The 26,032-nt window shown below is 39.2% G+C and overlaps 1 protein-coding gene across 8 annotated transcripts in view; it reads right to left on the bottom strand.

Moving 5' to 3' along the window:
• Positions 1-26,032, bottom strand: part of STXBP5L (syntaxin binding protein 5L) — a 451,068-nt gene that overhangs the window by 68,244 nt on the left and 356,792 nt on the right. For 4 of the 8 annotated variants that reach the window (XM_043512690.1, XM_038378599.2, XM_043512680.1 and 1 more), the window contains exons 17-20: positions 25,710-25,835; positions 16,972-17,123; positions 15,225-15,296; positions 5,933-5,998 (exon numbers count right to left, since the gene is read on the bottom strand). In XM_043512690.1, coding sequence (XP_043368625.1) covers positions 5,933-5,998; positions 15,225-15,296; positions 16,972-17,123; positions 25,710-25,835 — 416 coding nt within the window. The remainder of the gene's footprint in view (positions 1-5,932; positions 5,999-15,224; positions 15,297-16,971; positions 17,124-25,709; positions 25,836-26,032) is intronic. The other 4 variants (XM_043512693.1, XM_043512700.1, XM_043512675.1 and 1 more) reach the window with 1 other exon arrangement.

The following is a 26,032-nucleotide window of genomic DNA, read 5'->3' as shown; positions in this document are numbered from 1 at the left end:
ACATAGACTGACGAACCTAAAACATGAGGCACCTGTGTTTGAAAATCTTGGCTTGTGCATCTATAGCACATTTCATCTGATCTCAAACCAGTTTAGAAACATTAATGAATTTAGTTTCATAATGCCCTGTAAGACTGGAAAGGGAAATGTGTGTGAATTTTCTACTCCTAGCTATTTTTGCATGTTAAAAATATAAGAGGCGTTTCAGGGAGTGACAAAACACTCAGTTCTTAAATATCTTGTCAAATTAACCTCAGACTTTCCTAAAAAAAAAAAGAAAAGAAAAATGGACAACAGGAGAAGCCCTTACATAAAATAAGTTCCTTCCAGAAGAAATTTTTGAGGTTGTATGATGGAAAGTTTGAAAAACCGGTTTTATTGGAAAGCTAGTTATAAACTCAACTATGCAATCACTACTGCTGCTCTTCTGTTACTCGGAATCTCATAAGAAAGCCTGTTGTCATTAGATTTCCAGTCAAATTTTGCAGACTCAGATATTGATAATTGAAGTAGGCTCGGATAAGTTTCTGAACTTCAGAATGATTAACATAACCATTAAACCTAGCAAGGGGTTCCTTCTAACACTATAAAAATGGTTATGCCTAGTGCTGCCAACTGTAATCAAATTACAAAATATTTTATATTCTAATCTCATGTTTTCATGTGCTCAAATGTTTTAAAATATTTATTTTTTGCTCTGACAGTTTCCTTGCTTGGTCTCTGCCACAAGAGTTTTATTTTTAATTTGAGCAAATCCCAGGCCTGGCATTGGCTGCAGGTATCGCGGGGTGGGGCTAGCTGAACCCACAGGTTTTCTTTAACCCCTGCTATGCAAGGCAGTTTCTCTGCTCCTTCACACACCTAATGATGACACTTAAATAGGCCTGACAGAATTTGATTTTTAATTTTTTATGAGTTTGATGGCTAATATTGATGTTTACTTTTAAGCATTTTATTTTATTTTTATTGATTTATATGTTTACACTGGTGGAAAATTATGGAATTCAAAATATGGAGGGTCAGACAATAATTATTTATCATAGCTACTGAGATTCAAAAAGTTAAAACTTTATAACCACTGAAACAAAAATTGTCAACATCACATGTCAAAATATACAAAATAAATATCCTTAAATCAACTCTAAGTTCTCAAGCAGCATTTTTCTTACTTTGCCTATCTGTAAATTTCAATTATTTACTGAATTATTTGTGTGTGTGTGTGTGTGTGTGTGTGTGTGTGTGTGTGTGTGTGTGTGTGTGTGTGTGTGTGTGTGTGTGTGTGTGTGTATACAGTGAAATCGATATTTACCAACATTACCAATAAAAATCTAATTCTTCCAAGCCTACGTGTAAGGGACAGATTTTTTGTGCTCACAGTATGTGCTCTCAGTTGCATGTCTCATTGCTATAATCTAATTGCTATAACTTAGTGTACATATAGCCAAATAAATAAGGGACAGAAATATCTGTTCCTAAAAGTTCCTGAATAATTTTCCTTAATGAGGTATGGTGAAAAATAGTAAGTTTACTAAATAAGGCACTAATCCTAAAATCTGTTATGTACGGGTTCACGCAGAGCCCTGTTTTATTTTATTCATGGAATAAAAGTTTCATCTGAAGCCTCAGAGTTTATAGCCTGGTTTTTCAGAGCAATACTGCGCACTAACAGTTCCAACGGTAGAGTGAAGGTAGTATACAGACTTAATTTTTGAACTCCAAATCACAGACGATAAATAAAAATGTAATTTGGCTTTCTTCATTCTAAGAATCTTGCACTCTTGAGTTAAAATACGGCATCATAACAACACCCTCAAAGAGTGAGCTCAAAACATCAATCAACATATTTCTTTCCACTGTCTGAGATTTTTAAACAGGCAATAAATCAATCAAATGTCACTGTATGGTAAACCATACTGTCATCATGAGAGAGACATTTAAAAAGAGAACTGTTTACATTCTGCAATTTTTACTAATTCATGTTTCCATTAAAAGAAGACTTTTTGTGCAATCTGCCACAATACAGGTATCCACATACAGAATTTTCCAAATTGTTTTGTTAAAGTTCATTCCCCATCTATCTATAGTATCATGAATCCAACACTAGCATTTAAATTCTAATCAAATTCCACGGGCATACCAGCAAAAAGACTGTTCTCCATCTCTCCTGCCAAACCGCATCGAAATGTGGGCTTGAATTTTTTTCCATTACTCAAAAGACAGTATGTGGTACACTGAGGTTGAGAAATCCTTCCCTCAAGCCATGCAATTCCATGTTCTAGTCCAAAGGGTATTCAGGATGGCCTTTTGATTTTCCAGTTTTATTCACTGCATCTCTGTGGCCTCTAAAATCATACAACAGGGCTAAGTAAAAAGATAATCCCATGTAAGAGGTTTAAATTATTGCCTACTGGAACAGGTTGGATTTGTACTGTAACTAGGTTCCGATGAAGTGAGCTGTAGCTCACGAAAGGTTATGCTCAAATAAATTTATTAGTCTCTAAGGTGCCACAAGTACTCCTTTTCTTTTTACTGTAACTAGGACACTGTCATCATGTATAAAATAAGGACTATTCCGTCAGACCTGCATCATTAAATCAGGGTTCTAATATTCACAGCACAGGCTCTACAAGTAGAGTCATCAGTGACAAATGACAAATGGCAGGAAAATAGGAGTTTAAACAAATAATTGTATGGAATTCTTGAGTGTTCCTGGGTTAAACTATATTTAATAAACCTGATCTTACACTATTAGTACCAAGGGGCAGAAGTACAAAATCCACAAGGAGCAGGGTTTGATGCTGCAAGTACCATTTTTCAGGGGAATCTGGAGTTTGCCAATGCAGCCAAAGCACTGGATAGGCTCAAACCAGGAGTGGGCGGCAGAATATGTGATTTATCCAAGCAGCCCCCAATAGTAGAGTTCTTATGGAGGCCTGGCTGCAACTGAAAGGTCCCTGGATTCTTGACAAAATCCAGCCACATGTTTTGCTCTGGAGGTGAAACTGGGAGTCACTCAGTGTGCCCAAGGAGAGAAATTTGCACCCTCTTGCATCAGTGAAAGTGACTCTGGCCCTCTGAATCTACTTTCTGATTCTGATGCATTTGTGGAGTACCAAGTCCTACTGCCTCTTCTGTGGAGAGGACTGTGCAGAGACTGCTATGGAGCCTAGTTCCATGGGCTCCATGTGTGCCACGTCAAATAAATGCTGTGGGGATCAAAGGGACTAGCGGGACTGTGGTTAGTGAATCCATAACAATGCAGATTCACCAATCATCTCCTCAAGAAAAGCAAGGACCAATAATTAGAAGGATTATTGAAACCCTGAGGCTACATTAAGCTTCTCAATGGTTCTTGCAGATTTCCACTCATAAATTCCCTAGAAATCCCATTTTCACAGTTTAGTTACTCCAAGTGTGAGGGGCCCCAGACTTGCCCCCTTCTGCAGCCGATATACTGAAATAGAACCATCTTTGCATTTTGCAAATCCATTACCCTTTCTGACATATTAAATAGGCTCATATGAAAAAAACATTTTACTTTAAACCAAAGGTATTTTTGAATGACAGCCACTGCCAATAAAATTTCAGCTGGTGACCAAGTTTTACATTTCAAAGACATAAATACAATAAATATTGGTGTGCTTAGAAGAACTAAGATAGGTATCACGCATAAAAAAGTCATGGTTTACCCTGACTACAGCTTTCCAAAAAGACAAACAGTGGAACAAATGTAAGCTCCAGTGCAAAATAACTGCAAATCATCTGATCTAAAGCAGACAGTTTTGGACAGCATTAGAAAAAAAATGCACTTAACTTTACTACCATAAGTAGTCCCAGTGGCACCTCATCCCTACAAGAGTTAAGCACATGCATAAGTGTTTGCAAGGTTGAGGCCTATGTGAGAATCTCATTTAATATTGAAAAGAGCAAGTACATTTCTAGCCTCAATGACTGCAGAGAAAAGTTTGAAAATGCAAACCCCACTGGCTCAAAAAACAGAAGGTAAATAAAAAGAATCCCAAATTTGTTATTTTTAAGCCAATTTCACTAGTTTGGGGGAGCCTAACTCGTGATTTTAATTTCTGGAGACTGACAATACTGTTCTATCCAGTTTCACTTTCATGTTTTCAGATCTGCAAAGTTTAGGTTAAAAATACTATAGAGACTGTTTCTTTTTAAAAAACAACTAATTCTGTTGCAGTTTTAAAAATGTCATTTAAACATTTATATTGGTCTTAGGTTTTGTAACATACTAATTGCCGGGCCAGATTTGAAGTGACTACGTCCCTTTAAAGTTTAATAAAATATGGGAGCCAAAGGCTGAAGATTTGAAGAGCATGTTTGTGGATGTTTACCTCCTCATGAATAAGAGAAAGGGAAAATAGGATAGTAGCTAAAAATACTTACCAAATGGATGGAAAGGAATTGCTGTTTGCAGAGGCAAAATGGCCACCTTAGGGCTGTAGCTGCTTCTCTCCACCAAATTTAAAGGACCAGTTACTAGAAGACAGTGCTAGGCAATGCTCCTTTAAGACAGTGAGCCCATGCTGGGACAGATCAACACTGACTAGACAATTACAAAAGAAGTTCCTAGGGAAAGAGCTAAACTTGCTTGACAGACTGACAATTTACAGCAATATCCTGAATGAATTTTACTGAATTAAGTTAAACCTTATTGAATTAGTTTCAATGTCTTTGGAGTTCACTGAATTAAAAATGCAATTGTGTATGTGTTACTGTGGAATTGTTCATATTTCCATGGGAAGGGTAAACAGGAGAAAAGCAGGAGGTGAATAGGCAAATTCACTCAGGTTGTAACATCTTCAGAGAAGCCACCCCCTTGGAAAGTTTGATTAGTTCAAACTGGATTCTCCAGGGACTCTCAGACATAGAAAGAGGTTTTGGATAAATAGCCTGGTTTTAAACTGGCTCAGGGCAGGCTCGGAAGGACTGAGCCTGCTAGAATCCATTAGGATTGGGGTTAACTCTGGTAAACTTATTAGCATGTGCGTAGGTCCTTTTCTTGTTTTTACCATTTTCTCTGTAATGCTTTTACCTTAAGACTAAAATAGGCTTGTATAGAAAGAACTGTGTGGTATTTAGAACTGAACCTGCTAATTGTCTTTGAAAGCAAGCAAGCAGGTGTTATTGGGCAACATGTCTATGCTCGGAAAGACACATGGAAAGCAGGGAATGGAGCAGCCTAGCAATACCCCAGTCAAAAGGGAGAGAGATGCAGGATTCCACACAGAAAGACAATGGCTGGTGAGCAGGAAGCTGAAAGTGAGTGCCCTTGCTGAACCACTGAGGGGAAATTGCTCTGAACTGTGACACTCCTACTCCCAGGCCAGTTTTGTCACTAATTTCTATTAGTGATGGTAGACAACCTGTGGTTTACAGAGATGGAGGTTGGTGTGATTGAGTTTTCTTTGATATGTTTCTATAACAAAATTCTAGAAGCTCTTTAGACATCAGTGACTTCCAAGAGTTAAAATTTACCATCTCCACATCACAACATTTCAAATTATTATATAATAAAAAACCCCACAGAATCACCCTATTTTGAAAACATCACTTAAAGAGGCCAGTTAGAAAGACCTCTCTAATGATCTGAAGAATTATTCTCTAACAAAAAAATTGAGAGAGTCAATCTGAAATACAGGAATATTGTCCTTCAAGAAACTGTCAGTTCAAATGATTTCATCCCTCTTTTCCCTACCACACACCATCCTCAATTTACCTTTTCTTTAATTTAAATGTACTGTCTTAGCATCATGCCTTGATATGTAGCAAGCTCTCCCCTCTAAACAAAATCTGCTGTGTACAAATGTAAATGACTATGTACTTCACTTCCAAGGGAACAATGAAACACAGAGATGCATGACATGAATGGCTCATACAGATAGCAGGAAGAGATGTCAATCACCTTTACCTGAAGTGGGAGACTTGCAACGCTCTAGCTCCAGGGAAACTGGACTGTCAGTGAGTTCAGTCAGGCCTGAAAAAAATTGAGTTAAAAAGTTAAAGTAAAATCTAGCAGGGTGCACTTCAACTTTCTTGGCTGACTTCACATAATAAATTAGACCATGTAAATAAAGCTTGAAAGTTAAATGGCTGTGGTATGACTCAGCCCTACTCATCCTTGTCAAATTGATATGAAAATAATTCTGCATATTTTCAGCTTCTGTGGAAAGAAAAAAAACACTCAGGTGGGAAAGAAATAGTGTCACAGAAAGAGGAGGAAATTGAGTAGGGGTGAAAAAACAAAAAACAGCCCAGCCATTTAAATATCAGGTTCTTTAGATTTATTCACACATGATGGCTAATATTGAGAAATAAATGTAAAGATGATGGTAATGCTATCTGAAAGTAACAGTAAATATTTATGATGCAAGATAGTTTATACATTTGTTTTAAACACACATGGACACTGTTTAGGGATTTAGTTGTGATAGTAAGCCACACACTGCAGTGTGGACAATGCAGAATTATGACTTCCCATTGGGACCTCTGGGGCATTGTGCTTCAAACAGGCACAATGCCTCTTGCAACATCACATTCACTCCCATTTGCACAGGGCTATGGATTCCCCCCATCTGAGGCCCTACTTTATAGAAAGCTGTCTACACTCAAGATTTGCTGTAAAATTTCCCACCATATCTGTATCACTGGTGTGGCCCCGCTGGTGCTAACAGTGGGAATGCTAGCATGGTCTGGCTGCTGGCATTTTTATTACCACATAATCTAGATCTGCTCGGAACAGGGATATAAACAGAGCCAAAAATACAGTGCCTTGTCTTCCACAGCTGCTATCACTGGTGGAGTTATTCCCATGCTAGAATAACGAGGGGAGAATTTTAAAAAAAATCCAACCTAAATCAACCTAGTGCTAGGACTACAATTATGTCCAACTCTTGCACAGGGGAATATCACTATCAAGATCTTAGTGTTGAGGATCAAAGACCCTGAGCACTGCCTCTAATTTTTCACTTTCAAGCAGCTCTGGGTCCAATTAATTATTGAAGTATGATCAAACATAGGCACCTGATTTTATATGAAGCCTATAAACTGTATTGTTTGCACCTGCTTGGAGCTGCAAAACTGCAGACTCAGAATCAGATACCGGTTTTGAAAATGTGTTCATGCCTGACTTGGTCATTTTTGTAAGAATTATGGCCAACATTTTCAAACCTGAGTTACTGAAGCTGGGGTCCTACATCCATAATTACATTCCTAAATAAAATTGGTCGGATTTTTGGAAGTGCTGAACACCTGCAGCTCCAGTTAACTTCAAATCAAAGATATTTTTTCAATTTAATAAGTTACGGAGCTAGTCTATGTACTTGAACAATACCTAACTGTGACAAATGTGGAGCTACTTTGTGATAATTTATGAATATTGTATGTTGGCCTGATTATTGGGGTGTTTGCTGTATGAATCTATTGTGTTAATTTATTAGAGGGCTGTATGGGAATACAGGCACGAAGAAAAAGAATAGCTTAAGACAGCCACCTTAGTAAACACTTAACAGTGGTTAAGGGACAATGCTAGAACTATTAGCTTTGATGAGTTTGCCTCTGTCTTCTGCTGAGGACTGATTTTGACCTGAAGGATCAAGGCCCACAAACTCAGGAGAAGCTAGGCCTGCTCATGTCTCCATCACAGGATGGCAGGGCTCTAGCTAATATAGACAATTGTTTAGACTGTTCGTTGCTTCAAAATCCTTTTTCTCTAAAAGCTTTGTTCTTACAACAAAATAAGCAATGCTTTGGTTTTTAAGGAGGTTGTTTGGTCATTATGTACCACGGAGCATAGCTCTCAAAAGAAAGAACGGCAGGTGCTTGAATGCAGACAGATCTGCAGGGTAAAGTTGGTGGATATACAGGGTACTGCAGTCCAGGGCCCAATCTAAGAACGGGAGATTTGCAAAATTCTGCCAAAAGAGATGAAAAAGCATGAGGCCAAACACCTGAGGATGTGTGCTCAGAGAAACCAGGAAGGGGACAAAGATGTAGTTAGCCCTATTACTGTGACACTAACATACAACACTTGTAGTTGCTTAGTAACATCAGATTTATTAAAGGCCTTTAAGAGACATAATTCAGAGAATGGTTTACATCTACTGCAAAAGGCTTTAGATAAGTAAAGTAAAAATCCCCATAAAAGCCCTTTGACAATACCAGTATTTGCAACTGTTAAAACTGTAAGAATATCATTCTGTTGTGACTCACTTGTGTTTATGGTAAGTTTTCTAAATCTTGTACAGTTGGTGACATATCAATATGAGATTTTGTTACTGAGTATAACACATTTTATATGAAAGTCAATGTCAGTGTAAACAATACAGCCACTAAAAATAAAGGAAACACACCAAAACATATTAATACACGTTACCATTCTAAAAAACTTACAAAGCAAATATAATTAGATTGTATCTGTTCCCTTATCTTTATCACCATTGTGCCAACCTACAATAAAAAAATATGGTGCTCCATAACGTAGAAACATAGGAATTGCCATAATGGATCAGACCCGTGGTCCACCAGTCCAGAATCTTGTTTCTGACAATGACCAGCACCAGATGCTTCAGAAAAAGATGCAAAAAACCCTATAGTAGACAGCTGTAGGTTAATTTGCTCTGCATGAAGGTCTTATTCTAATCTTCACTGGTTAGAGATTAGTTTAAGTGCTGAAGCATGACATTTTTTTGCTTCCAAATTCCTTTTTGCATAAACTATTATAACTCTGATACAATGATCCAATCGCTTTTTGAATCCTAGTAAATTCTTGACCTCATTACATCATGTAGCAATGAGTTCCACAGTCTAATTATACCTTGATTGAAAAAGTATTTCCTTTTATCAGTTTTGAATTTGCTACCTTTCAGTTTTATTGATTATCCCCTTGTTCTTCTGTTGTATGATAAGAACAACATAACTCCATACCTGCTTTCTCTATACCATTCATTATCTTCTACATATATATTATCATGTCCCCTCTCTTTTTGCCTCCTTTTTAAAGTAAACAGTTAAATTTTTTTTAAAGTCTCTTCCTATGAGAGTTTGTCTTTGCACTTAGTCTTCCTTGTCACCTCTCTCTGAACCACCTTTCTTTAGGAAATCTCAGGAAAACAGACACTAAAATTACATTATAGAAGGAACAGCAGTGACCATTACAATCACGGTTACATTTCTGTTCCAAACTAAGGTCCTGATGTTAGTTGCTGAGAACTTTTTCTGAAATTTTTAATTTTCACACAGAAATTTCCTAGGCTCAATCTCTGTCCAGAGCTGAAATTTTTGGAAAACTTGAGAAGAAATTATTCAGCAAATTTTGAGTCCAAGTAGAATGAAAAAAACCTCTTCCTTTCCTCCATCTTTGAGAAGATGTGCTTTTTAATGTTCTAGGTAATTTTGATTTTACCAAGTTATGATCTTGTGAAAGTGCACAGCAATTGTGTACAAGATTTTTTGTCTGTACTGCATATAGCTAAGGATGAGTGAAAGTTTGTGCTGTGTTTACATACATGGCTAACAGCTAATTATTTATCATATGTATTGCGGTAGCACTTAGAGGTTCCTGCCCCACTGTGCTAGGCATTGTACAAACATATAACAAAAAGAGGGTTTCTTCCCCAAAGAGTTTCTTGAAAGTTTGAAGGGGCTAGGATTAGCTGCTGTGCACTTTGTAAGTTTTGCTGGAAAGATGGACCTTAGGAGTTATGCATCTGGGAAAGGTGCTTTCCACCTTCCTCAGTTGTGTAGCTCCTGAGTCACAGAGCAGGATTCCTTTCTGTGGGCTTCCTAAGGTGTGTGAAACAATGTTGTCTAGTCAAATCATTCCACATTATTGCCACTTTGTTGAAAGACCTGGAAGAGCAAAGCTCCTTTAAAAAATGCTTTTCATCTTAAAAAATAAAAAGTCTTAATCTTTTCTCGCTGGTGTGTAGACATTATGATATGGTGTTAATATACTTTAAAATGTAATATATTTGAATATATTTAAAACTATATAAAGTTTCAGTGTACAATTATTCATATTTGGCACACATGTATAGCATCTTGTAACAATATATTAATTACACTGGATATGGTTCTTATACAAACAGCAATATATTAATTATAAAATAGGGGAACAGTTAACATTTACTAGCATATACAGATCATCTACAGTCACAGATATTTTAGCTTTGCCATCAACTTGCTCATGATCTGAATTGCACCAAAAGAAGACTGCACTTGTGGTTGAAAAGAAAATAGAATAGAATACACAGGGGAAGACAAAAATCATTAAAATATATACTTTAGGGAGAAAAGAACTTATTATAGAATAAAGTCTGAGTGGAATTTTTAAAAATGCCTAAGTTATTTAAGAAGCAAAATCCAATGATTTTCAATGGCACATTGGCTCCTAAATAACTTAGGAGAAAAGAAAAGCACATAGGTGCTTTGGAAAATTTTATTCTATGTCAATAAAGACATATTGGACTGTTGTGGCACTGAAATTAATATAAAGTATAAAAATTGAAAATAGTTACAAGATGATGTCTTTGTATTTAATGTAGAAATATTCTATATTGTACTGTATTTATGAAATAGGAGGTAATCTTGTAAATATATTGTAATGAATAAGCATAAAGTGCAGAGTTAGGTACCTACTTGAGTGTTTATCAGTGCAAATGTAAATATTCTCCTGATTTATGGATTACTATATACATTTCAATATCCAGGAACAATAGTAGTATTTACTTGTTTCAGTGGGAAATGAAAGGACTTTTAACATTTTTACCTACGTTTTATACTCATGACTTATTTACCAGTGTATGCCTGATGTATAAAGTAATTCAGTGTTAAGATGGTGCATATCCTTCCACTATAAAATTGATATTCAGGTAAAAAAAGGTGTGAATGGATAAATTACTAAGAAGTTAACTCACATATTACACACTAAAAAAATACATCAGAGCAAGGTTATCTAAAGTTGATAACCACTGATGATTAAGTCATACGTTGTAAACTGCATTTGAATATTAAGGAAAGGTATCCCTTTTCAAAAGCAAAAGACAGGGATGACACACTTGTAAGGAGGGTGAGAGGTCTCTATACTATAAATAGTACACTAAAAAAACCCCACCCTACATTAAAAGAACGCTATTAAGGTTGCAAAGTCAAGGCCTCCAAAGTTAGGAAATGCCAGAATTATGTTTCCCTGTGCAGCTTAATTTGCCCCTTGTCAGTATGAATTATGATAAGTTTGCAGACGATATCAAGCTGGGAGGGGTTGCAAGTGTTTTGGAGGATAGGATTAAAATTCAAAATGATCTGGACAAACTGGAGACATGGTCTGAAGTAAATAGGATGAAATTCAATAAGGACAAATGCAAAGTCTTCCACTTAGGAAGGAACAATCAGTTGCACACCTACAAAATGGGAAATGACTTCCTAGGAAGGAGTACTGCGGAAAGGGATCTGGGGGTCATAGTGGATCACAAGCTAAATATGAGTCAACAGTGTAACACTGTTGCAAAAAAAGCAAACATCATTCTGGGATGTATTTAGCAGGAGTATTGTAAGCAAGACACAAGAAGTAATTCTTCCGCTCTACTCCGCATTGATTAGGCCTCAACTGGATTATTGTGTCCAATTCTGGATGCCACATTTCAGGAAAGATGTGGACAAATTGGAGAAAGTCCAGAGAAGAGCAACAAAAATGATTAAAGGTCTAGAAAACATGACCTATGAGGGAAGACAGAAAAAATTGGGTTTGTTTAGTCTGGAGAAGAGAAGACTGAGAGGGGACATGATAACAGTTTTCAAGTACATAAAAGATTGTTACAAGGAGGGGGAGACAAATTGTTCTTCTTAACCTCTGAGGATAGGACAAGAAGCAATGGGCTTAAATTGCAGCAAGGGCGGTTTAGGTTGGACATTAGGAAAAACTTTCTAACTGTCAGAGTGGTTAAGCATTGGAATAAATTGCCTAGGGAGGTTGTGGAACCTCCATCATTGGGGATTTTTAAGAGCAGGTTGGACAAACACCTGTTGGGGATGGTCTAGATAATACTTAGTCCTGCCTTGAGTGCAGGGGACTGGACTAGATGACCTCTCGAGATCCCTTCCAGTTCTATGATTCTATACAGACTCTAATTACATGATCTCACACTATTTTTGTCACAGGACCCTGCCTCTTTTAGTGTACAGAATGGCTGGTGCTCACTTAATGAGAATCCATTCAATATTTTGTTTTATCCTGATTTACTGCACACTATTCAAATCGGGCTCAGAAGACAGAATGATTAATTTCCTCCTGGGCTTTTATATGGTTCTCATCACTCTAGTATCTGGGTGCTTCACAAACGTTGATTTATTTTCACAATATCATTATGTGGTGAGGAGGGGGTATTATTTCCAGGCGCAATTCAAGGGGTTGATTATCATTCTATAATGACCCTTAAAATTTGGGTCTCCAATCCTTTTTTCTTTTTGTTGGGACACTTGCTGATGATCACTAAATTGGTATGTCTGGATGCTGAGTACTTAGAGTTCTCAGTGAAACACCCCGATTCTGAAACCTGCTTTTTCCAGGGGATCAAAAATACCCTCATCTGTTGAGCTTCTGGACACTTTGCAAAACCTATTTCCTCAGGCTGTGTCTTATAAGATGGTCTAAAAGAGACTGAATTTCTCTTCCCGTATGGTGAGCTCTCTGATATTCTATTGGTGAGGCTGTGTCACTTTACTTTGGGTTAATGCATGTGTTTTAGATTTATGTCCCAGTATCTAGATTGTATGCAACTCTGGGAGGAGGATTTCTGCAACTTCTGCAGAAACCAAAAACTCTGTGTGTGTGGGGAGGGGTGTGGGGGTGTGATTAAGGTGAGTCACATGGGTTGTAAACATCTCCAGATAGGTACCACCCCTGGGGAGGCTTGAATATACTACTTTAAACTGGATTTTCCAGTGACCAACAGACAAAGAATGGGCTTTTGGCTGCATTTAAACTGACTTTAGACCTTCTGTCTGATACAGCAAATGAACAGGACCTTCTGTCCAAGGGGGACCCAACCCTTGCAAAAGTTTATGGCCTGCTAGGGCCCCAGTCAGACAGATTGGTGACTCCTGTTATGTTTAGTGTATGTTTAAATCTGTTGATTGTTTTTATTATGTTTTCTCTGTAATTGCTGGCAATGCACTGTGCATAGCCTTTGGAGAGAAAGCACAGCGCAAGCAAATGCCATTAGGCAGACTGGCTTACTGGAGATGTCCCTGTGTATGGCAGGGGGCTGTGCGGCCTTAAAACTCCCAGTCAGAAGGGAGGGGGACAGGGTCCTTGCTCAGAGACAGGTGATAGCTGGAGATCTGAGACCTGACTGGGCACTCCTGGTGTCACCCACCTGTTATGTCTTGTCTTTTAGGCTGTAAGCAATTTTGGATCAGGGACTGTCATTTATTATGTTCATACAGCACATACTGCAATATAAATGTTAAATAACGAACAAAATAAAATTCCTGAGGAAACAGAGAAGGCAGATGATGGAGGGAGCTTTCAGCCAGATACCTGAGTGACCAGTCAAAGTGCAAGGATTTAGGCACCTATGCTGTAGTTAGAACAAGTCTAGGGAGATTTTAGGGAGGCCTTTTCTGATTTAGGTATTGAAGCTGGAAAGCAGACAATACATATGTTAAAAAAATTGTGGTAGCAGCTTGTCTCTCCATCTTCCAGTTATAGATGAAGTAAAATTAGCAGGAATTGAGCAATTATGTTTTAAAACATTCTATGTCATAGGCGTTATTCCTCTCACAAATCACATTCCTTTAAACAAGTTACCAGATTTATGACTGGCCTCACATTTAGTGAACAAATGGTTCACATTTTTAAAAGCTTCAAACATTTTACCCACTTTCAGTACAAAATGCATTGCTACAGGTAGGCTAAATATTGTACCCTGGAATTGTGTGGACAGTAGGTGAAGCGCAATCAGCATGGAGACAGGGAACAGATCATTTAGTGTAAGCACAGAACCACATTTTAATGGCATTATTTACAAATACTTTGCAGTAAGCTATCAAGCCACTGTTCCGCATTAGTGATCTTGCCCTCGAGTACTTAGCTTAATTGCCCTATCCAGTTCTTCTATGAAAACTGGTTTAAAAAGAGTTGAGCAAGAGGCCAGTTCATTAAGGGTATGTTCACACTTTGAACTGGAAGGTGTAACTTCCAGCTCTAAGGAAAACATATCCGTGCCAGCGGTGATTGAGCCAGAGAGTTAAAAACAGAGCGTAGCCAAGGTGATGCAAGCAGCTGGAGGGGCTAGCTTCCCTGAATATGTACCTGTCCAAGATGCTAGGTATGTACTCAGGGTGGCTAGCACCTCCTGACGCTCGCACGGTGGCAAGCTAACTCCATCAGAAGTAGCATGGGTATGTCTCCTTAAGCTGGAAATTACACCTCCAGCTTGAAAAGCAGATGTACCCTATGAATCACACAGCAGGCCTCGTAAGTCATTTTTGCAAAATGAATTATAGCCTAGTGCATCACACACTGTGTATAAAACAGTAATTAGAATTTATACTCCACTTTACATCTTGAAAGCATATTACAAATATTAACTAAATAATCCTCACAACCCTCCTTTGAGATCCATAAGTATTATAATACCTATTTCACACATGTGGAAACCAAGTCTCAGAGAGATGGGTTCATTTGGCCAGAGCCACACAGTAAGCCAAGTACAGAGCCAGGCTCAAAACTTCGTATTCCTGGCTCCCACACCATTGCTTAGTTCTATAGACCACACTGGTGTTCTAAAACAGTAGAACAGTTAATTTATTTACAACTACACTGGGGCAGCACCATCTCAAAATAAGAGATGCTTCACATAAGTAGATACATGTTAAAATTAACACAATAACAATGGATGTTAATGATCATCAGGAAGTTAACATTGCTGAATAATCCTTTTTAAGGCCCAACCCCATGGTAAGTCAATGAGAGTTTTGTCATTGACGTCACTGGCAGCAGAAACAGACCTGAAATGTTGGTGTAATGAAAACAATTGTCAGCACTCATCATGGTTTACATTTCTTGTAAAATAAAATTTAAAAAATTTGCATGCATGCTGAATGTGTTTAAAGAAACACATTACGGAGCACAAACATATGGGTTTAAGTTCGGCATATTCTGATTGTGATAAAGCTGTTTGCCTAACCTTTATAGAACTTACTCTGATAGGAAGTACGGATCCGTTTCGTTAAATCAGGATAAAAGTTAGACAGGCCACGCATGCAAAAGTTGTCTTTGGAACATGCCAGTACACCAACATCAGCAGCAGGCAGAGGAAAAAGAGAAAAAAAAACAGTCTAAAGTGAAAGGATGTGATACCATACCCAGCATCTAGAACAGCCAAGGTGAAGAAATTTCAGCAGATGTTTACCCTCTGGTCAGAAGATATAACAAGGAAAATAATAATCCAGAAAAGTAAAGGGTGTGGGATGGATGGTGAGAAAGCAGCTGAGGTTTTATTCAGATGCACAATTTTGATGAGTGGTCTAAAAAAGACCGTTATTTTCAGTAGATATTTATATAAGATGGGCTCATTTATCAGCTGCACAAAACAGCTGGAATGTTGCCCTGACGCAACAGCCAAAGATTCTGCCTGACACAAGGGAATCCTCAGGTGGCACAAAGCTAGCCCAGCTCGCCCTACTTCACCCACAGTCCCCCTCCTGCGCAGCTGCTGCAATGTCTGGTTGAAGCGTGGTTAAAAGAGCAGCAAAGTAAGCAGGGGTTGCTGTGGCCCCAGCCAGACCAGGAGTTGCTCTCATAAGCTGTGGCAAGTTTACATCATCTTTACACTTGGCATAGCTGAGAGCTGAACCTGATGGGCTTAGATATTTGTAAAATGGGATAAATGATATTTCAGGGAAAAAAGCAGAACATGGAGGTTTCTTTAAGTTTTAATAATTTAGAGTCCAAGCTTTCTTACACCAAAGCCAGTGGCAAAATTCCCACTGATTCCAATGAGAACATGACTGGGTGCCTTAGTGCAGGACATATTGATGAACATATAGTTGTCATAAATTAACAGTACACTACAATTTACATTTTTCAAAATTCATGATTAGATTATAAACCCTGAAAGTTTTCATTCAACAACAAATTGTGTTGCTACCAAACTTTAAAATGTCATAACTGTGTATGTTTTAATTGTGTAAAATTGAAACATATAGACAAAAATATTTTACACAAATATAAAGTACTCATTTTACTAATTTTCTGACACAAATAGAAATTTTATATTAACCGAAACATAAGGCAAAGTGTAATTGTATTTGTGGAAACTTAATTCCACTATGCAACACTTAACACGCCATATGCTTCTTGACATCAAATTTTTAAAAAATTGCACAGACAGATTTAATGAGCTTCTATCAAGCGCTCTAGTTACTATATCCAATGGAGGAGAAAAAAAATGTCTACTTCCTGTCTTAAGCTGCTTCAGCTACTTCATGAAGATGTCCCTGGGATGTTTTTTCAGTTAGTCCTTCGACCATAAAGATTCATTAAAAGACAAAAGCATGTGATTTGGCAGAGGATACATGTTGCTTTAAAGTGAAATCTTGCTTATCTGTCTGAAGCATTTGGTAACTGGAAAAAAAGCAGCATATTGACTGTGCACATCATGAGTTAGCTAGCATTAAGACAATCAGTTTTTCTACTCCTTACAATTATTTGGGGACTCAGCTAGGGAGATTACTTGCTGACCACCATCCCAAACAATTAAGCTTCAGATATAATGCTTTGCATTTGAGGAAGTTTCAATACCTAAGGAGCAGTCAGATTTCTCTCATGTGCTTCTATAAATTCCACTGGCTGGCAGATAATCGTGCATTTCAAAAGCACTATAAAAAGCCACAAGCAAGAAAACAAAGAATGAGTCGGGTTCAAAACAACTGTGTTTTATCTCCTACCTGCAGTGAACTGCTTGTTTTTGCGTGGAGAACGGGGCTGACGCTGGTATGGATCACTTGATCCGTATAGGTCAATGGTTCCCATGCTCAGCAATACTGTCTTCTGCATAAAATCCACAACAGCCAAACCATTGCAGTTCCCAAATGCAACTCTGAGAAAAGAAATGTTCCTCAAAGGCATTATACTCTGGCATTATATGGTATAATTCATAGAAATATCATTTAAAACAGCTACTACTGTGAATTTGCAATAATTTTCTAAGACCTTATTTTCAAAGCTTAAGTTTTTCATTGTAATTATAAATGGTTTTATAATTCTGAATTCAAACAAACTTTTGTCCTAAAATGCTGTAATTAACATTCAAAACAGATATAGTTTACCTTAAGGAACACTCACTTTGCATGTTTTATTGTTGTAATAATATCTAAACATTGCTGTATGGAACAATATATCTGTAGTAATTACAACCATGTGGTAGACAATGAAATTTAAGTGCACAAATCTTACATTATATATAACTAGTGCCCTACCAAATTCATGGACATACAAAGAAGTGTCAGAGACCGTGAAATCTGGTCTCCCCATGAAATCTGGTCTTTTGTGTACATTTACTATAATTTTTTTGTCCTTCCTTTTCTCCCACTGTACAAAACAAGATTCCACACAGCAACCATAGAGCTACAACTACCAGGAACGACAAAAGCAAAAAGTCAGTCAGTCAGAGGAGGAATATATAGCTAAGTTTCATATTGTTATTTAAAAAATGACTAAGGCCATGATTTTCAAAGCAGCACAAGGGATTTAGGTGTTCAATTCCCACCAAAAGTCAATCGGAGTTGAGTGTCTGATTTCATTTGACTCCTTTGAAAACAGGTCCATAAATCTTATAGTACATGTTTAATATATATTAGAAAAGCAATATAGATGGGAGAATGTTAGTATGGGAGAAGTGGAATACTACAATAAACATATTCACTAGAAGAAATGGTTTCTCACCTCAGACAGCTGTTATTCTTTGAGATGTGTTGTGTATGCCATCATACTAAGTGTGTGAACACACTGTGCACCAGTGTTGGCGAGTTTTCCTTAGTACCCACAGGGGAGGCCACTCCTGCACCTTGCTGTTCTTGATGCTCCCCGCCAAGAGCTTTGTACTGGATTCTTAGATGACAGACTCTGATGTACTGGGGAAGGAGGGTGGGTCGTGTAATGGACATATGAACACATCTCAAGGAACAGCAGTTATGAGAGGAGAGTAAACATTTTTCTTTGTGTTACTGCATATGTCCATTATACTAGATGTCTTCCAAGCAGTTTCCACTGGAGAAGGGCTAGGAATCTCATCGGATGAGAGACTGCAGGACTACTTTCCCCAAATTCATGTCTTCTCTTGATGTGGTAAATACACTAATTGCATCTAGCAAAAGTGTGGACTGAAGACCATTTTGCCACCCTCCAGAAATCTATAAGAAGGATGTTTCTCACAACCACTTTAGAGGTTGTGTGTGCTCTGGTTGAATGCACAGAGCTTTTCATGAGGCATGATGCCCTTGATCTTGTAATATATGACAATACAGCTGATGATCCACTTGGAAAGCCACTGCAATGTTACATGATGCCATCCCTTTCTTCTGCATAGGAAACAAACAGCTGGGAAGAGACCCGAACAGGCTGCTTTGAGACATGCAGCTGCCTGGATGAAGTAGCGACAGTGGGCGGTTGGGGACTCTTCCCTCCTTGCTTCTGTTTTTGCCTAGACTGATCTGCTTGTCTAGGCATATAATACTGCTGCCTTGGTTGAAACACAGGTCAAAATTTTGTTCTTTTGGGGTCTGGTGTATATAGAGTCAGTCAGGGATGTCATCCGATGAAGTGAGCTGTAGCTCACGAAAGCTTATGCTCTAATAAATTTGTTAGTCTCTAAGGTGCCACAAGTACTCCTTTTCTTTTTGCGAATACAGACTAACACGGCTGCTACTCTGAACACTGGCCTAGAATCTTTTAATATATGCCATGCTTCATCCATCTTCCAGAAGAATAAGGCACAGCCCCTGAAGGGGAGATCTTCAAAAATCTGTGGTACTTCTACAGGGATCCCCGATAACAGGAGGCATAACAAGCAACTCATGGTTACTGCCATCACCATGACTTTGACAGCCAAGTCTGCCACATCCAGGGAAGTCAGCACAGCGGACAGTGCGACCACCGCACCTGTCCCGTATCCTGGTCTTCACCCAGGTCTTGTCCCCCATCCCTCATTGTGTCCAGACTCCAGTCCTGTATTATTCCCCACCATCGTTCTACCCATGTATTGCATAGCTTCCCTCCCCCAGCCTCATATCAGAGACCCAGCTGGCTGGGAGAAGCTCCTCCTGAACCCTGGGTGACCTTCAGATTCACATCCAGAAGGGTTCACTCAGGATGGGAGGGCCAGAGCCAGAATTGGTGGGGCAGATGGAGCCCCATCTCACAAGTCCTAGCACATGGTTCTCTTAAAGATAGATCCCTAATGTGGGGTGGGGCTGGCCAGAACTGCTGGCTCCTTGGGTTGGGGGATCCCAGTGGGGGTCCTTCCAGGGAAACCTGTTTATAGAGGAGCAAGCTGCTCTATTTTCTACTTTGTCACCCCTAAAGGGGAACTGAGCAGAGGGTAGGAGGGGGCATTCAGGAAGCCGCAGGTGCAGCAGATTGTCTTGAGCAGTCACTGCTTGGAGGATGCCCTGGATTAATGTAGGAACCCACTTCATACTGCGAGGAGGAGGAAAACGTCAAAGCCATTCTCTTCTTAGGCTTCGGAGGTTGAGGGTACTCAAAGAACATGTGTCTCTTTGAGGACTGCCCCAATGAGGGGGATTTCCTCTTGTCTCTGTTCACAGGTAAAGCTAGGGGAACACTCCTGGACAGAATGTTGAGGAATGACCTCTATCCAACTGAGGTGGATCCAATGCTAGGCGAAGGGTGCCTCCATGAAGATGTATCTGAGATGCTCTTCTCTTAGCTTGTTAACTCTTGTCTTGAAGCCCTGTCAAATCAGTTACCTGTCCCTGATGTGACCCTCACCCAAGCACTTCAGACAGTGAAGGTGAGGGATACTCATGGCCAACAGCCTGGGACACCCAGAGTAGGGCTTGAAGCCAGGGGACTTTGGTGTAAGTTCCCCTGGAACCACTTAAGCCCAGAGTTCAGACTACGGAGAGCAGGAACAAATAGAAAATAAAGAAAATGGGATCCAAGGGAGGCAAAATGAGTACCACTATTACTAACAACAACTAACTATAACAGAACATTCACAGAAGGAATGCACTGACAGCATGCTCCAACCACTGACCATGGATCCGCCCTTAGACTTTCAACAAGGGCTTGTTGAGTTAAATAAGAACATCCATAATTATATTAGACAGGATAACATTTTGTATGCAGTATACAAACCTTCACGTTTCAGGGCACAGGCCAAGCTCTAACTGATGGGGGTTTGCAAGGCAACTATCCCTATTGTCCATTATGGGGATTCTTGAATCTTTCTGTGAAATATCTGGTACTACCAACTGTCAGAGACAGGGATTTGGATTAGATGAACCACTGGGCTAAACTGTTAAAGCAAGTCCTATGTACCTACGTAAATAAAAGACCAATTTGTACGAAGCAAGTAAAAGGGATCAAAATGAGGCAACATAGCACTGTAGAAAAAGAAGACTGGAGCGTGAACAAAACACAATCTCTTTTCTGTGATTTGAGACAACAGAAATGCTAGTCATCTGCCTCTAGAAAATGATGTGGCTGAGGCCTTTGTTGAACACAGTAAAAATAAAAATAAAAAACATGTAAAGAGATAGTGATCAGTCAGATCTTTCTGAAAGTAACCGTTACAAAATACTCTAAATACAATAGTAAGGACTAAGATGGGCAATTAGCTACAGGAGAAAATCTCAAATGAGTCCTTATCATCCTCAAAGCCATCTGACTGTTGCAAGAAGGATTTTTTAAGGGAAAGGGACATTGCATGAGGCATTCTAGATAAAGGAGGAGTCTCTGGCATTGGTTTATCAAGAGGACTATCAGGCCCAGAAAGCAAAGACAGAGAGGTACAGTAAAGATGGTTTAAACCCAGTTCAACCTGAAATTTTGGAACATTCATGAAAACAGGGGAAGAATACAGAGTCACACAAACTAATGTAAGACTAATCGTGGTTTACAGTGTGTCCGGTGGTCAACCATGGCAAACATGGCAAAGCTCACTGCCAAAGAAAAATCAAGAGAATACCTCCTAATTGAGATTACACTCTCCAGGGATTTGGGTCTGGTAACTCATCCAGTCTGCCTGAATAGTCTTTTGGCCATGATGTACATCACTCTCATGGAAAGTGCTGGAGTGCATCTGTGATGGTCCTCAATTGTGGGTTGGTTTGTCGGGTAGTGTCATCTGGTGGTCAGGGCTAAGGCCCATGACCTGCAGTGGGGTTGTTGGTAGGGGAGCCTGGACCTTCCCACTTCACCAGGCTCCAACCCAGGGCCCTTTGAGGACTGTCAGTGATCTGACAGCCAAGGCTGCCCTCTCTGGGTGACTTCCTATCTCCCCACCTGTGACTGTCCCCAGGTCGCCGGCTGGGTTAAGGTGGCATGAAGGGTGCCTGCTCACCACAAGGCACCTCCCGGGGGCAGCATACAGTGTGGTAGCTCTCTTTCTCAGGTAGCAGCTGCCTTCTCCCATGGTATGGTCCAGCCTCCAGGGCCAGCTCTGTCCAAGGGCTTTCCTTGCTGAGGTAGTCCAAACAAAAACAAAAGGGATTACTGAAGTCCAGAGTTCATATGAGGGGAGAGGGAAATGTTGCTCCATCAGGCTGCCTCTGTGGCAGGTACTCCCTTCCCTCCAGGAGGGACCTTTGGGCAGTTGTCTTAGGGATAGATTCTGCCTTCCCTCAGGTTCTCCTCCGCTGGAGCAGCAGCTTGCAGGTCTGCTCTCTTCCCTGATCTGCCACCAAATGAGCAGTTCCCCCATCTTTTAACTCCTCCTCCAGTTGGAGCATTTCCTACAGGTGTGGTGAGGCTGGGCCCAAAGTAATTCCTTAACCCCTTGTTGCCCAGTGTTGGGTTATAAACCCCGTCACAGCATCCTAAGAATATAAACCCATTGCTTGTGAGCACGGCTTTATAACATATCCTCATATGCTGGCATAGTCTATGGTCAAACAACTGACAGAGCCAAAAAACAGATTTTCTGAGGAAGAATTTCTGAAGTGGCAAAGAAAGTACCAGACTCGATAATCAATATCTATACAGGTTGCATATCAGCATAATAGATCTAAGCTTGACCACCACTGTCTGGGTTTTTGACAGAATTTTTTTTCAAGAAAGCATTGAAGACCTCTAACCAGTCTGAAGAGCGTAATTAAGCTTTCCTGAATTAGGTAGGTTTTTGTTCTCAGTTTTATTCTTTCTAAAGCACTTCCATAATTTAGCTGCTTCAGACTAGACAGGTGAGGTTTCAAATTCAACTTAGAAGACAGAAAAATCTACTCATACTCTTTACACGTTCACGTGGGGTGCCAGCAGAACTTTGGGAGATCATCAGTAAAAGAAACCCTTACCAACTTGTTAAAAAAAAAATCAGTGCACTTATTCAATAAATGTTTTTAAAAATTTTTTGTAAGTGGTCCAAATCCAAATGGATTTTAATTAGACCACATAAAAGGCACGTCTATGAGCTAAAGGTCATAGATTTTTTTTTATAATGATAAAAGGATTTTCCCCACTTTCTTTATACTTGAAAACAGTTAAACTGTTTTTGCTCAAATTTTCCAAAACACTTGACTCCCTCAGGCAGAGATCAGACCTAGAAAAGTTCACCCCAACAAGGAAAGTTATAACTGAAAAAGTTATAAGCAACTGCAAAAGAAAAACTCTTTAGATTGACACTGGCCAAACTAAACTATAGATGTGTTAGAGAGAAGTTGGGTGAGGTAATATCTTTTATTGGACCAACTTCTGCTTGTCAGAGAGACAAGCTTTTGAGCTACACAGAGCTCTTCCTCAGGACACACCGGGCTACAACAATGCATATAGGTGTGTTATGCATTCCAGCTATACAATATTGACTATAAAGAAGGAGGCTTAATCATACCTTTGACAGAGGAACAATATATGTAGGAGAAGATTACTCCTACCAGAACTAAAGGCAAATAAATAATTTCTCTGTCTTCTGTATGCAATCATAAACCTAATGAAGAGTTCAGAATGAATTTCTTATCTCCCACTGGCTACTGTACTTGCTAACTGCTAGGAAAGGACTGGTACTGAAAGAAACTGCATATTACATGCAGCACACCATTCAACTTCTTAAAGCTGATTTTTTGGGGGAAGGGCGGAGTGCTTGTGCTTTTCATTAATTAATTAAATATTTTTCATAATGGCAAAGCTAAAATCTTGATCAGACATTTCTTGGCCGTTAATATTTGCAGGAGCTGAGGACCTGGGGCTCACTTGGAGGGCTAGGGAACACACAAACTGGTTATTAATTTTCAGGAAATGCCTTCTTAGTTGGTCATTGTTTAAATTTAATTGAATATTTTTATATATTTTAAAATATACTAACATATATATACCTGCAGAATTTTGCCACACTTTTTTCTACTTTTATAACGGAAACCAGTAGCGTGATGATTCTCTTTAATTGCATGAAAGTGTAAATATTTCCAATTTGAAGCTTGCAAGAGCTCAAAGTAAACAAAAATAAAGTGAAATACATTGAATTTCACAACACATCAATTGCCTCATATTTGTTGTGTAAGATGGTTTTTTAACCTTTGTTTTTATACATGCTTTGTACCTGCAGTAATGCTGTGACAGCTGTGGAGCTGCTATGTATTACTCTATGTATGAACAGGGATATGTAATAAAGGTACGTCTTTTGTACATGGCCTACTCAGTGAGATAAAGTTACTGTATAAGATGATGGAAGTAAGGGTACTTGAAGTGCTTTCCATTATATACCGGGTTTACAGTTTGGTTCAATGGCTCTCAGCACCTTCCCTATACAAATTGTTCCAGCACCCCTATAACTATGGTGGGTTATCAGAATTTCCTGTATGACTGCACTGATCTAATTTAATAGGGGGCCATGGAAAGAATAAACAGGAAGGCAACACAATGGTCCCACATAAACAACCTCCCAACAAACACCGGGGGGCAATTACAAGATAATGGCCCATTTCCAGGCTCAAGGATGAAGTGACAACTGTTTTGCCATGGTGGGAGGCCAGAGATCAAAAGAATACTAAAGAGTTAAAAAGTCTTCTGAGGAAGAGAAGGGGCTGTCACTTGTCAAAAGCTGTCTGGGCTGAGACAGAGATACTCTGTGGAGGCAGTCTAGAGCAGTTGGGCCTTCCCAGATCAAGGAAATGGTAAACCTTAGGAAAAAGCTCAATATGCATACAATCAGTTTCATTATTTTTAAGATCTGTATTCTCTGAAATGCTTTTGTTCTAAATAAACAATATTTTGCTTCAAAGAGGCTGGTCACCATAGGGGCTGAAACTAGGGGTGCTGGAGGTGTTGCCGCACTCCCTGGCTTGAAGTTGTTTCCACCATATGCAGAGTTTACAGTTTGGTTCAATGACTCTCAGCACTCCCACTATGCAAATTGTTCCAGCACCCTTCCGGGTCATTGCTTACCACTGTCATTGCTCCCAGAGAATAGAACAGAATTGCAGCTGCTGGCCATAAATTGGAGTTCTGAGGTAATCATGGTTATTACCAGGGCACTGCAACCCAGGGCCCAGTCTGAGGATGGAGAAATGAGTGATTCCACTCTGAGCCAGGTGATGGCTAGACCTGGAAAGGGGTGCACTCAATGAGATCAGGAGGGATCAGAGGTGAAGTTTTCCTAGGTATTGTGAAAAATGCAATCTGGCAAAGGTAAAATTAATGAAATTTCTAGATTTCGTGACTAGGAACTGACCAGTACCTCACGACAGACAAATGTTTTCACACTAATACAAAGGTTATGGCTGAGATTTTCAAAGGGGCCTCTGAAGGGCAAGTGCTCAAATTTATACTCAAAGTCAGTACGAGCTGGGCACCTAATTCCCATAAGCCCCCTCGGAAACACCAACCTGTACCTTTATACACGAGTGATATCTTCTCTACCAGAAACAAACTTGTAAAGACTCTTTTCCTGATTTGATGCACATGCGCATTTCCCATTAGTATGAAATGGAATCAAATGGGCTGTGCTGGTTGGAAAGGATACATGGCCAGTGCATCCCCATCAAAACCTTTTCCAGCTGGTTTTCTGTGGAGACCTAGCCATAAACAAAAATTGTCCCTTCTAACAGGTACCCAAGTGAAGGCAGCAGTGACATCAGTGCCTGCCTTCTATCAAGGTGTCACAGGGAGGTCTAATTTACACCCCCTTGTGCCAGCTGCAGGTCATTTTGTGATTATTTTAAAATATCTTTAAAAAAAATTATAACTCAGAAAGGTAATTAGGTTTTGATTAAAAAGACAGGGATATTATGTGAAAGATGCCATCATAAGAATGTCAGATTAACTTCTTATATTACATCTTTTATGTAGGTTACTTGTTCTTGTAATTTTTTACCCAAGAACCTAGCTTAGAGCAACTTTTGATTTTTCATGGTGACTTTTAAGTCTCTTCAGGGAACTTCAAATTATAACTGAAACATACATTGCTTAGTTGAGTAAACAATAAATCAATACAACATGATTTTTAATTACTTACAGTCCATAGGCTGAGTTTATGGCCAGACTGGTGATTTGTTGTGGAGGCTCACCATCCACCCACACCAACTGAATAACAAGTTCTGCTTGATAACCAGGAGGCATTCGCACAGGTCGAGTCTTAACACTAAGAAGAAAAAGGGACACAAAATAGAAACACATAAACAAAACGATTAGGGTACAATAATAGAAACTATTTACCCTGAGGAGATAATAGTGACGCTAACTTCCCTTATAGGACTGGATCAGCACTGAAAAGGAATTCCCACAATACTTTTAATATAGTTGTAGATTAAGACTACATATTCCAATTAGAGCTGTGAA

The sequence above is a fragment of the Dermochelys coriacea genome, chromosome 1 (genome assembly GCF_009764565.3).
Source record: "Dermochelys coriacea isolate rDerCor1 chromosome 1, rDerCor1.pri.v4, whole genome shotgun sequence".
Lineage (NCBI taxonomy): Eukaryota > Metazoa > Chordata > Testudines > Dermochelyidae > Dermochelys > Dermochelys coriacea.
The sequence above is the reverse complement of the archived record's forward strand: the minus strand, read 5'-3'. Positions and strand labels throughout refer to the sequence as shown.